At 38.6% G+C, this 13243-nt stretch overlaps 1 protein-coding gene across 2 annotated transcripts in view; it reads right to left on the reverse strand.

Moving 5' to 3' along the window:
• The window catches only part of rabgap1l (RAB GTPase activating protein 1-like), a 91029-nt gene that overhangs the window by 11273 nt on the left and 66513 nt on the right, over positions 1-13243 (reverse strand). The window contains exons 18-19 of one of the 2 annotated variants that reach the window (XM_088425682.1): positions 11951-11992; positions 6242-6370 (exon numbers count right to left, since the gene is read on the reverse strand). In XM_088425682.1, coding sequence (XP_088281808.1) covers positions 6242-6370; positions 11951-11992 — 171 coding nt within the window. Of the gene's footprint in view, positions 1-2167; positions 2443-6241; positions 6371-11950; positions 11993-13243 lie in introns of those variants that run through there. The other variant, XM_088425683.1, reaches the window with a different exon arrangement.

Consider the following 13243-nt stretch of genomic DNA (forward strand, 5'->3'; position numbering starts at 1 on the left):
AATACTCCACTCAAGACTAACAATTTAATCAAAGTGTTGACCAAAATTGTTGATTGCTTTCTTTCTTAAACTTACCCACTCCTGTCAAGCAATTATATTCGTCAACTGGAATCCAGTTGTTTACTGTCACCCACGTATATATGTGTACATCAAGTATGCTGCTCAATGAGAATGTTTGCATGGAGCGACTAGCCCAGCTTCTCTGTGAAATTTTGTTGGATTAAAGCATTGTAATTACAAACAGATTCCTGTAGATGGCGGTGTGGATGTGAAACTACAAATAGAGAATGCAAGAAAAATGACCATGATGGAAATGATTTAGGCTAAACTGCTTTAATGATGGGATGAATGGTTTTATAATTATGTACTGTACAGAATGTTACTCCTTCTGTCAGATTGAGCTATGGGGGGAGCTGTGGAGGAAAAAGGTGCACAGGGTGGGAGGTCAGAACATCAAGTTGCTCAAAGGGCTGACAAACACGCCCTTTTTCCACCACAGTACCTACGTGGCTCTACTCACAAATGACACATTTCCACTGGCAAAAACATGTATAACCAGATACTATGAGGTAACAGTGACTGGTCAGCTGAAGTTCCAAGGTTGCTGAGTTGATATCGTATGGGTGAGTAAAACATTGTGCAAAAAGTTCAGCAGATTTGGAACCCTGGCATCATTTTAAGATTTGAGGACAGAGTGCCAAAAATGACACAAATAACACACGGTTGAATGTTAGCTTACTCTGATACTGTCTTCTTTTTTTTTATTCGATAACCACATACAGAGAAAATAGTGAGACTCTTGTTCTCTTTCGTTGTTCTTATTAGGGTGGCTTTTTCTGACTCATTCAGTGATGTCTATTTCATAGATTCTCAGGACTACTGAAGCAGTTCGACTTTGAAGTGAAAAATGGACTGGCAAGAAGATAAGTAAAGAGGTGTACAGAGGTGCCGTGGAAAATGGAAAAATATAGATAAACATTTGTTAGTGGGATACTAAAGTTATTCAGCCATTTCAAGTTAATTTGATGACCATTATTTTTAAAGAAGAATGAATGCCTGTAAAAACACACTTTGCCAATGGCCATTAACATAAAAATAATTCTAGACAAAATAGTAACTTTTTGCAAAGGAAAACAGCTTAATCAGTAATTTAGTAGCCTTTTAACTTTTTGTGGCATAAACTGGACCAGAAATACGTGTGAACACAATAAGGCCTGCATTGAGAGGACAGTGCTCACCATGCTAAAGCATCACTGATAATTTACCTAGATTACCTAGTTTAAAAAAACAAAACATTCAGGCACATGTCATCTTGTAATTTACGAAACACACTATGGAGCAAGACCGTGTAAAGTATATGAAAATACAGCTACTATGCATAAATCTACTTTTGCAAAAATCATAATGGTTCATTTCAATTGCCTCAGTCGTGAAAGTTTGTATAACAAAGTAGTCATTCTCACATTACAAAATAATCAGTCAGACTGACAGGGGAAATGTGGTGCTCCAGGGGATGGTAAAAGGCCCACTTTGAGATTTCATGACCTGAATCCTTGCTACGGAAAATGGAGTTGGTCCCCAGGTCGAGATCACATGCTGTAGCTCTTGTGTTGTACTGAGTATTATCTCACTATGTGTGTGTGCGCGCGTGCGTGTGTGAGCGCGCTTGCATGCATGTACACGTAAGTATGCGTACGGTGATGAGGCCTCGGCCCCATAGCAGTCCAGAAGAGTTTGAATATTGAAATAAGGACAAAGGCAAGTGGACATCCCAGGAAAAACTAGGCCATGGAATTCAATTAGCCACGTGAGGCAAACAAACCAGCTCCCACATACACACATGCACACACAAGGTCTCCATTGATTCCAAAATTCAAATGTAATGAATTGTAATTGAAACAAACCTCACTTTAGAGAAGGACTCACTGACAAAGCTTTGCCATTACAAACATCCAACACTACCAGAGCAGGGGATAAAAAACACACACTTAAACATAAATACGAGTCTGTAGCGGTTACCATGTAGTAATTTTCACCTCACGTTAAAAGTGTTAGTCTGAACGAATAATAGAAGTGAACAAAAAAACTCTGAAATTAATTTGTATTTCTAGTAGACCTTACATTAAACCCCAATCTAATTCAAAAAAGCAGCAGAGAAGCGACATACCACAGGCCGAGGAGCTCTGGCAGGTCTGGAATGGGCAACCAAACGGGCCAGAGTGTCCTCTTCCCCCGGCCGCTCAACAACATGCGCATCGTATGCCACTACGATGGACACCTCCTGCATCATCTCGACCCCTGCTCGCTCGTACCCGGCAGCGAGGAGGAAGAGAAAGAGAAGAAATGAAGCCAAATGAGGAAGAACGCGTGGCAGGTTGAATAGAGGGGAGTGCAGCTGACAGCTCTTGCTTCTCTCTGATAGCAGAGGAGGCGACTGGCTGCTTTCAAGAGTCTCTCGCTCAGGAGTTGAGCCCTGCCCACTGAGCGGAGGGTGGCGGGGGAAGTGAACGAACAGTACAACACACCTGTTTGTTTCCCGCCCCCTCCCAATCCCCTCCTTGAAACGCTAGCGGTGCATGACAAAGAAGGATGATGACTTTGCTTTTTCTTCTTTTCCGCTGACCGATTCCTTATCGTTTCCTCTCTTTTTACACACTCTCACATATATATATATATATATATATATATATATATATATATATATATATATATATTTAATTAAAAGAAACATCACCAGAGTTCTTTTTTAAGGATTATTTACACCTACACTAGATGCACATAAACGGGAAGACATTTGGCAGAATGACTTGCTTGCCTTACCACATATTACCATTTCCTTATCGTTTCCTCACTTTTTACACATTCTCACATATATATTTAGTTAAAAGAAACATCACCAGAGTTCTTTTTAAAGGATTGTTTACACCTACACTAGTCGCACATAAACAGGAAGACGTTAAGCAGAATGACTTGCTTTCCTTACCACATATTACTGCTTGATGATACCAAAACAAGCTTTCTCTTTAGTAGATTCACATGAATGACTGAAGGTGGAGTTTATTTTGCCCTTCAAATGATTGAAACTGTTGTATGCATATATAAAGTACTGTATCTTTCATGAAAGTGATTTTTTTTTAAATTGTTATACACTATCAATCCAGTGAAACCTGTATCCCATTGTAAATGTGTCTGGGTGTTGCAGTGAGTTACTGTAACTGCTGTGAACAATGAATTCATTGTTGCTGTTCTTAAGTCATAAATGCACCTCGATAAAATAACAAAAAACAAATTTCCACATTATTATGATACATGTTTTTAGCTCTCTAGAAACATTAGGATTTGAGATAAATCTCTCCCCACAAATTTAAATGAGCTAGCCTGGTTTGCTAAAAAGCAGTAAGTAGGAACAGCAACAGCATGTCAAAGTCAACCTTAGCGTACTTGAGTCATTTGTCAGTGCCCCGAATTGACGATGAAATGTGATTTTAGAATAATGTTAGGACATTTGTATTTTTTGTACCAGTTGCAGGAGAGAGATTGGTCATGCAGTTATGCTGCTATCCGGGTGACATGGGTACTCAAATAACTCGAGGACTTATTTATGCCCTATTAAATGTATTACACAAACTAAATGTTTATAAAACATAAACTTAATATTCCTTCCTTTCAAAAAATGTGCTATTTATTCTTTAAATCCACACAAATCTGCGTGTAGAGTATGTAAAAACTGATGTTGAGTAAAGGAAAGACCTATGAGTCAAACATTGTGCATATATGACATTTGACTTAGGCTGTTTCTGAGAAATTCTAATTCTTAGCATAATCCTCAAAAAAAAAAAAAAACTAAGCCACCCTGCTACTTCTGTTGATCGAGTCAAGGTGGCAGGGAATGTGGTCGCTATTTTAAGCAGCTTACAAAGTTCAGCTGATCCGCTTTATACATCAATAGAAAAAAAACATGTTAAGAAAGGTGGACTAAAGAAAATAAAGTTGGCAAGGTATGGAATTGTTTCCAGATTTTATAAAAAGTACAGCGGAATCTTTAAGGCAATTTAAATATTAATACATATAGGTGATTAGTCACAGATACAGTGATGTTAACATCCAAAGTTGGGGACGGACCGGCTGTTGTCTGCCGCACCAACGAGTACAATTTTCAGTATGAAAAAAAAATGGCGGACGGACGATGACAGAAGGTGGGTTGGGCATTGCTGACTGTTACACCAGCAAAAAAATGTAAGTTGCGCACCGCTGGGAATTACAGTAACACCTATTAACTCAATCACCTGATTGACAGCCATTTTCAGAGCCTTTACTCTATAATTTCAATATATGTTTTGAACTATATAAACGCTGAACTGGGATTGAATATCTGGATTGTTAAAAGTCAAAAACATTCGTCATTGGCAGTGAAAGACAGCAGAGCATTTTATTCCTAGCCAAAGCAATGACTTTGACTTTACGCTTAGCAAGATGACATGTATTGACTTTGGAGTCAAAAGCAAAATGTGTTCTGGAAGAGGAAGACTCAATTTTCTCAGATTCATTCTTCTCCATCTTCTTCCTTGCTGTGTCTCTCATTTTGAATTACTTTCTTAATATGGTCTTCTCTACTGGAAAAATTCTATTTCACAAGTTGAAAAGTGACTTGTCTAAAAGCACATAGTTGAAAAAAGATGTTTGAGGGGGATGGAGACTTAAAAAAGGGCCTTGAGAATTGCAAAGAACAGCTTTTTTTTTTTTTTTTAAAGGTGAAGATGGTACTAAACTGGCCTATTCATCAAAGTGGCTCAAGGCTCAGGTAACAGATCAGTCACAGCTCAGCTTGCAAACATCACATGGCTGAACTCAAAAAACAGGTGAGCTACAATTCATGAGCTCTGAGCAACTGTGATGTCATTTTCAGTCGACAGTTAAGTGAGAAAGTGTCTGTAAACCTGTGACCAACAAACACATTATTAATCAGAATGGTGTGTTTTAACTAGTAGGAACACATCGAACACATATAGTCAAGAATTGATGGATACAGTATGTGTTCTGACATGTTGAGTGTGTGGAGATATGTGTTCATACATGGTGAAAGGGTGTCTGTATGGGGAGGGAAGGCAAAGTACAGTTACCATGAAACTGCGGGTGCATGAAAGTGCGTGTGTCCCCAAAACCCACTGCCATGTTACCCATCCCTGATATACAGTATCTACAAAGCATATCAAATTGATGCTTCAATGTGAACAATATTTGTTTGAAATATTCAGAAATAGTACAATATACCAGTATATATAATATTATGCATGCAAAGACAATGTAAAGTGTAGTAGCATTTAAAAAAAAAAGTGTTTTATGGAAGGTAAATGAGATTATGTATATCATTCAAAAACAAAAACATGACTATAGCACCAGAGATAGACATGACACGCTGCAGGATATCTTGCATAAAAAGATGCCCTAATAACAGCCACATGTGGCATATACAACCTTTCAAACAGATCATTACATTCAAACACCTTAAGTCACTCTTGTCATTGGATAGCAGACTTGAAAAAAAATGCCTGAAAAGTAAAATATGAACTGTAAGTAGATTCAAGGAGAGCAACACATTCATGTCTGGAGGAGAGGGGGAAAAGGGTGGAGGGCAGATTATTATCCATGCCATCTTTCTCTGCCAGCTCTGATTCGTCTCTCTCAGATGTACTCAAATTTACGCACACACCCACACACAAAATTGAATGTATTACTTTGTGTACTAGTGGTCTTTGGTGACCTCATCAAATTCCCTAAATGCCTCACATCTTATTCAACTCGAGAGCAGGACGATAACGTTTGTGTGGGCACAAGGTAATTTCGGTGAAAGGAATGACCAACATCTATGGAAGCCACACTATGCCTGATTAAACTGGAATAAAGTGAATAACAATGAGCAATACTGCTCATCATAGAGAAAGCCAAAGAAAGAAAAAGACAATTGAATTAAATCATAATGAACGGAAGGACAGATCAATGTATTTAACTTCTTTACCACAAGATCAAATCGTAGATGCAGAAAGCTTAGATACTGTATAATGTTTAGTGGATCAATTTGCACCAGGAACTTGACTTCAAAAAATAATAATTAATTTTGTAGCGGAGCTGTATGTGTAACCCTTATATTTGCTGTTAATAGTTAAACAGATTCTTGGCTGAATTCAATGCTTGGCTTCAAGGAAAACGAGTGCTTTTTGCGCCAGCTTTTAAAATACCAAACCTTTATGTTGCAAGCTTGTTCCATCAACCTTCTGGCGTTCTCTGCAGCTCTGTAGCGCTTGGGGAGCTGGACTCTGAAGAATTTGAGAGCCCCTTCAAAGTCTGCTTGCAAGAGATCCTCTTTCGAAGTCTACAGGGAAACAGGTCAGGCCAGGTGGGGAGAGAGGGGCAAATATTAGTCATGCTAGTTTAAAAAAATGTTTTTTTTGTATTTTACCTCTATGAAAATAAATCAACGTATTGATCGCAGCATTACACAGATGCAACATAATAATATAATAAGTCAAGATGGAAGGAATTATGAACCGTTACAAATACCAGGCATAAAACCTTCAAAACCTCTGCTAGAAAGCAAAAAAAAAAAGTAAGTAAAGTAAGTAAATGCCAAGTGCAACATCTGAACTTTTATCCATGCTTCTATTCATCCATATTCTTTCGCTTATCAAAGATCGTGTTGCAGCGGCTACATCTTAAGCAGTTGAGCAAAGACTTCCCTCTCTCCAGCCTCTTTGTCCAACCCATAAAAGTCTTTCTCGAATGGAACAGCCCTGGTCCTCACCAAGTGGAACGTGGTCAGTGCACTCCATCTGAGAGGCATCCTGGAGGCCTAACATCACATCAACTCATTCCTCCTGATGTGAAGGAAATACAGCTCAACCAGGAGCCCCTCCCATGGGTCAACGTTCTCAACCTATCACTAAAAAAACATCCCAGAGACCATGTGGGCAAAAAACAATTCAGCTCCTTGAATCCAAAATCTCATTCTTTCGTTCATGAACAACATCTCGTGAACATAGGTGAGCTTTCGATTACACTCTTTGCTTACTTCAGACAGACTAATGCAGAGTCCAAATCTCTATAGATGCTGCACCTGGCTATTCTTTTCCCGCTCTAGTCTTCAATCACCAGTGATGAGGACTCCAATAAACTTTGACACCTACATTTAACGAAACATCACATCCACGGCCTGGAGTGGGCATTCCACCTTTTGCTGAGTGAGGAGCATGATCTCAGATTTGGAGGTACTGATGCCAACAAACCAATTCACACCAAGCTGCAAACCAATCGGAAAGCGAACCAAACTCTGCTGTTGGGACCAAACAGCCCGTATCAGGGGGATCTTGGTATCAAAATCAAATGTAGGCTCGAGGACGCCACCAGAGTGTGCAGCTGGTCCACTACGCGATTGTCAGTGTGAAACCATATTGCTATCTCTGCATCTGAGATTTGCCTTCCCAATGGACCCTTCCCTTCTGACACGCCTGAATAAACCTTACCAGCAAAGTTGACATGTGTGATCCCTAAGACGTAACACACTCTCTGCATCCCTTCTTAAATATGATGAGACCACAACCCTGGTCTTCATTTCTATGATGCCCATGCATTGCAGAGGTGCATCATCCAAAGCTGTCCCTCAACATCCAGAGCCTTGAGGAGCTCAAGATAAATCTCTACAACCCCAGTGCCCTACAAGCGAAGAGTTTTATTAACGTCCTTACGATAATGTGTCAAAGTTAAAAAAATAAGCCACAAAAAAAAAGAGGCAAATAGGCAGCACTTGACGAAAGTGGATAGAAAAACGAGTACTATGGATCCTGTGAGAAGTCCTGGCACATTCCTAATGTAGCTTGTCTATCGAAACACAAGTTCTAAATAAATCTCTGAACTCAACGTCATGCTGATCTGATCCACTTGATTGTAATCGGCCAATATTTGTCATTTTATGCAAGATTGTTGAGATGCCATAATTTGCAGAGTGATCAATGTTATAGATCGGCCCGCAAATTATACACAGTATTGCATGCATGTTTTGAGACGAAACATCACACCTTTTATTTGCACTCAAGTGAATGTTCATTTTAAAGAGTTATAGGAATGTTTGCTGAAGGATTTGTGGTATCCTTTATTTCAGTCCCAAGTTGTTTTTGTTTTACCTGATTGAACATTCACATTTTGTCTGGCCAGGTCTTGAATGCCTTCTTAAAGTAATGTATGTTTTTTTTTACCTGTATATATCTTCTTTGGACAAGGCAAAAATGTTTTATTTTATGAGTATTATATAAATACTTTTGTTGATACGCTATAAACTGTATAAACTCGCTGATCGACGATCGTGATTGGCCTCAAAAATCCTGATCGCGTAAAGACTACTTTGAACTATGCAAGATAATCACAATGAACTATAAACCCTATTTCATTGGCAATAGAAACAAAGTGAACTTTAGTTGAAACAGCCTGGAATTTGAGGTACTTTTCTCCACTCCTAACACTAAACATGGAATATTCCCAGCCCCCACTCTCACCGCGAGCAGCTTGGGGACAAAGAGTCGATGTCCCATCCCAAGTAGATCCATCACTTTACAGAAGGAATCCGTTGAGGCCTGACTGCTTTGGGCCTTTTCTTCAGCCGTTCTCTCTCCATCCTCCACTGCCTTTCGCACTGCTGGAAATTGCAGGGGTGGTGTCAGGGCCGAAAGAGGAGGTGGAGAGGGCAAAGGGGAGGGTATAGGAGATAGCGACGGGGTTGGAGAGGGCAATCGAGAAGGACAGTCCCTCTTTGGGGTTAAGGTGGTGGATGACTCCAGCGTGTCGTCCGAAATGTCCCACTTGGTCTGTATGAGTTAAAGGACAGGTGAACTTGTAGCAAAGACGGAGTTATCCACTGAGGAGTCCCACTCTTGGATTTCTGCCGAATGAAGACCTGCACTACTATGTCAGAGGACAGCTAAGTCTTCATCCCACTGCCGTCAGAGCCCAGAAGTGACCTTTCGTTGCGTTAATGTTGCAGTCAAAAAAGTATGAAGATATGCTGTTGGTTGCATAACGTTGTCTTCTAACTGCCAGCCACTCTTAACTTGCTGCACCAACAATCACAATCCAGTATGTCGTTGCTAAGCAACAAAGCTGTTCAACACGTGGGTTGCTGCTCCAACGAACAGCAGTAATGGAAAGATACTCCACCTTTTTCTTATTTTCCCTTTGTTATTAGACTTCGAAAAAGGGAGAATAAAAAACTTTCAGAAAACATGGCTGAAAAGCTTAATCATTCAAGTGAGATGACTCAGTACTTGTTGAAACTTTCTTCCAATACGGAGGCGGCACCTGGGATAGATCTAACGATATTCCAGTTTCTTGAAAATGCAAAACAACCAACTTAAAACTATGAATCCTTTAACAAAGAAGCAGAGGGGGAGATCCTGTTTCTGTGGCACTTCTTAGGAGGTAGAAAAACATCTCATTCAAATAAATTCAGTGGCCGTGCAGAAGACGATTTTTACTCCAGTGTTCCTCAAGCAGATCTCCATCAGCTGAAGCTCTGTGGTAGTGGAAAGTCACTTGATTCTCAACAACACTGGCTAAATGGATGCATCTGTGAATCAGTGAATAGGCTTGTGTCATCAGGAGCGATTGTTCTGGTCAGCAACTGGGGCGAGGCAAAGCAAAAGAAAGGGCTTTAAAAAAAAAGAAGAAAAAAAAAAAGCATGAAAACACACAGTGTTTCCAGACCACTGCAGCTCTTGCTATCACTCTCTCTTTGTGATGCTAACAGCTAGCAGGTCATCTCTATTGCAATCCATTTGATGGCCAAAGGTAGCGTGCTGCAAAAATATATATCCAGCAAATGACTAAAGATGTAGAGACAGAGGTTGTGGGTCAAAGCAGAGGCAGAATGAAAAACTGCTGGCGACAAAAAGAGGCTCCCCACAAGCATTTTGTGTCGGTAGGGAAAAACAGAATGTAAAAAAGAAAAATCTTTATTCCTCCACGTTCCAGATAGCTGATGGTAAGCCTTATATTCTGGGAGTGAGTGGTGATGTGGTTGATGACGGTAGAGTGGGGAAGGGAAAGCGTTGGAGCCAGATGGAGGGAGGAGGATGAGCGTAGAGAGGAGAGTGCAACTGAGGGAGGGAGAAGGCGATAGAATGTCGTCATGGCTGGCCAATCGGAGGCTGGTAGTGGAATCCTATTCTACCCGCCTAGAATGCTCATTTGCTTCCAGTCCCAAATCTTCCATCCATTTCATATCGGTTTCTGCTAAAGGAATGTTTATGAATTGCTCTCTTTGGTAACATTTTGAACAGGAATATGATAATGTAAACCATTCACGCTATAGTAGGTCTTGAACTGCACATTTATTAATGTCTGTCTGATTGTTTTTTTATCTTATTAATTAAGATTGACGGATGGTTAATTGAAATACTCATACAGTATTGTTAGACAATCTTCCTTTTCTAATCTAGTATATGTCATTGTTAAAATTTTGAACAGGAAAGTGTGACTATTTTGTCATGAATGTAAACCAGTAAAAAACAAACAAAAAAAAACAGAAAAAAATATGTATCGATTCAACACCAATAATCATCTTTAGTCCTTTAAGCAGCATATTTATGTCTTTATTCATTCCAAACAAAGATTTTTTTAAATGTAATATCAAATGTATCAAATCTAAAAACATATTATGAACTTGCATATGTTGCAAGTAATGTAGAACTATAAGTGCATGAATGAAGCCTTTTCTTACTTTTTCATTTTCATTGACATTATTTCATGACACAATACCCACCTGCCATATACGGCAAGTGGCTATTGTTAAACATATGACTAATTACTAATACAAATGCTCATATTTAAATGAGATTAGGAACACGTTATTGAGAACACAGCAGCAAGAGCTGTGCAAGATGTGGACAAGAAAATTAGGTTGACACCAATAGAAAATAAATTAAGTTGCAATGACTTTTTTCAATTTAAAGATTATTTATTTTGTACTACTTCTTGGGAGATCAGCACTGAATAACCTCCCCATGCCTCATCTAACTATCCCCTTTAAAACAGTTTCATACTGAAGTTATTTGTTTGTTTTGCTAAGGATGTAATTATACGACCTTTTATTGATTATGAATTCAAATGGATACCAGAGAAGCCAAGCCTACAGTATATGAAAGGAGATGGCTTGTTCTCTGTGCTTTTACAAATAAAGATAATTGATGGTTGTCCACATTGAGACACCCATAGTATGAAATATGACTATGCTGAATGAATCAATACAACCACAAAGAGATCAGGTAACACAACATACAAGAATTCCACAGCACTCGGACAAAAAGAACAAAGTGGCCGATGACAACCTTACACTCATTTTAGGCTTTGGGTCCTGTTTTTCATATTTATCTTCCTTCGGAACGGGTTGTAGACACAACTATACACATTTGCAGTATGCATTCTCTGCACCAAAATGTATAAATGTTTAGTGACTGTCAGGTGATCATAGCATTTAACCTGTTCAGATTAAAAGTACTTGAAGTAACCACAGAGTAAGTGTTGGTAGATGCATCAAACACACAATATGATGGAAACCGGGAAGGTTATAAGTGGGTGCCTATCCCCAGTAACACATGTAAAATTTTAAAGCATAACTTGGAAAAAGAAGTGACAATGATCACAAAAAGGTCCTTTGCCTTCAGCTGCAGCTACTACAGTTGGCCGTTAGATGGGGACAAATACAAATTGAAGCTGTTCGTATTATATGTTAAATGTTACAAAAATTCATTATGTACGGTATTGTATAGCTCCAATGATGACTGATTGAACTTTGTATTTAGTGGTCAATATTATTTGTCGACAAAAAAATTAAATAACATATTCTCTGCAGTAAAAATGAAATTCCTTTACATGGAAGGTGTGTCAATAAATGATTTGAGGTACTGACCTTGAGCAGAGCCAAGGCAACATTGAAGATGATGTTCAGACCCTGGAACACAAGCGATTTAAATATATCATTGCATCTTAATATTGAGAATATAAAAATTCTTAATTTTCAGCCACCTTACGAACAAGAATACACATTAAAAGAGGATTAATATTTGCATTAATCCTTGGTGCGGAATGTGTCTCACATACATCATACATGTGATTAAAACATGAAGAAAATGTAGAGCTGGCAGCTCTGCAGGAACACCCACGTCTCCTCAGTCTATGGGATTTCACATGGCAACACAGAGCTAAAAATATCCAGACAACACTAAAAATAAGAGTGGGGGGGGGGGGGGGGGGGGACAGTCTTCATACAATGCTTTGCAATGGCCTCAAGATGGTGCTACAATGCTGAATAAGGATAAAAGAGGTTTGTGTTAGGAGAACGCGTGAGAAAATGAACTGGATATGTATGGACATGGACGATAAGTGCACAGAAAGCATAGTTGTGATTACCCACTGAGAACGTGCAAACATATCAGACGACAGACAGTAAAGCTGGAAAAACATCAATTATTAGAACATACTCAGCATTGTAAATTATAAACTCAGTTGACTTTTGTATTTGAAACACATTCCTAAAAAGTTATGTAAGTAAATGGTATACACTGTCACGTCTGTTAATTAAGGTTATGAAAGTCTTATTGATGCTGGAGGTTATTTTCACTTAAGGTTGGGCAAGATGGCTCAAAGAATAAAAAATCGCCCGAATTGAAGAAACAAACCCAACACTTAGGTAAAAAAGTATTTTAGTCCAAAATAAATTCTGTGCATATGGTTCAGGCATTACTTTGAATTTATGTTAAATAAGTTTTAACATGAACTTAACATTTGTAGATTGTGAAAAAAAAAAAAAAAAAAACAGCTATTCATAGCATGTGCATAACTTGCGAAAAACTTAAACGACGTAATCAGTGACTATTATAAATAGGGACTTATCGATAAGGATTACTTTTAGGCTGAAAAATACTGATTACCAATTAATCACCCGGTTAATTAAAAAAATAATACTGATTTAAAAAGCCTTAGTTTTTTCCCATACATTTCAATGGCTGTCGATTATATGCAGAGTTCCACTATTCACAGGATGGCATGGTACCAATTCTTTTGTGAGTAGCAATGGGCAATAATAAATATCCTAAAAAACAACAACAGAACTTTCCTTTTAGGTTCATAGAATGCATTGCATGGGGCAGTTAATGAAGATAACAATAATAATTATTGTATTTTAGATATTATAAGATAACAA

This window comes from Hippichthys cyanospilos, chromosome 10, assembly GCF_059441005.1.
Source record: "Hippichthys cyanospilos isolate Australia breed blue-spotted pipefish chromosome 10, RoL_Hcya_1.0, whole genome shotgun sequence".
NCBI lineage: Eukaryota > Metazoa > Chordata > Actinopteri > Syngnathiformes > Syngnathidae > Hippichthys > Hippichthys cyanospilos.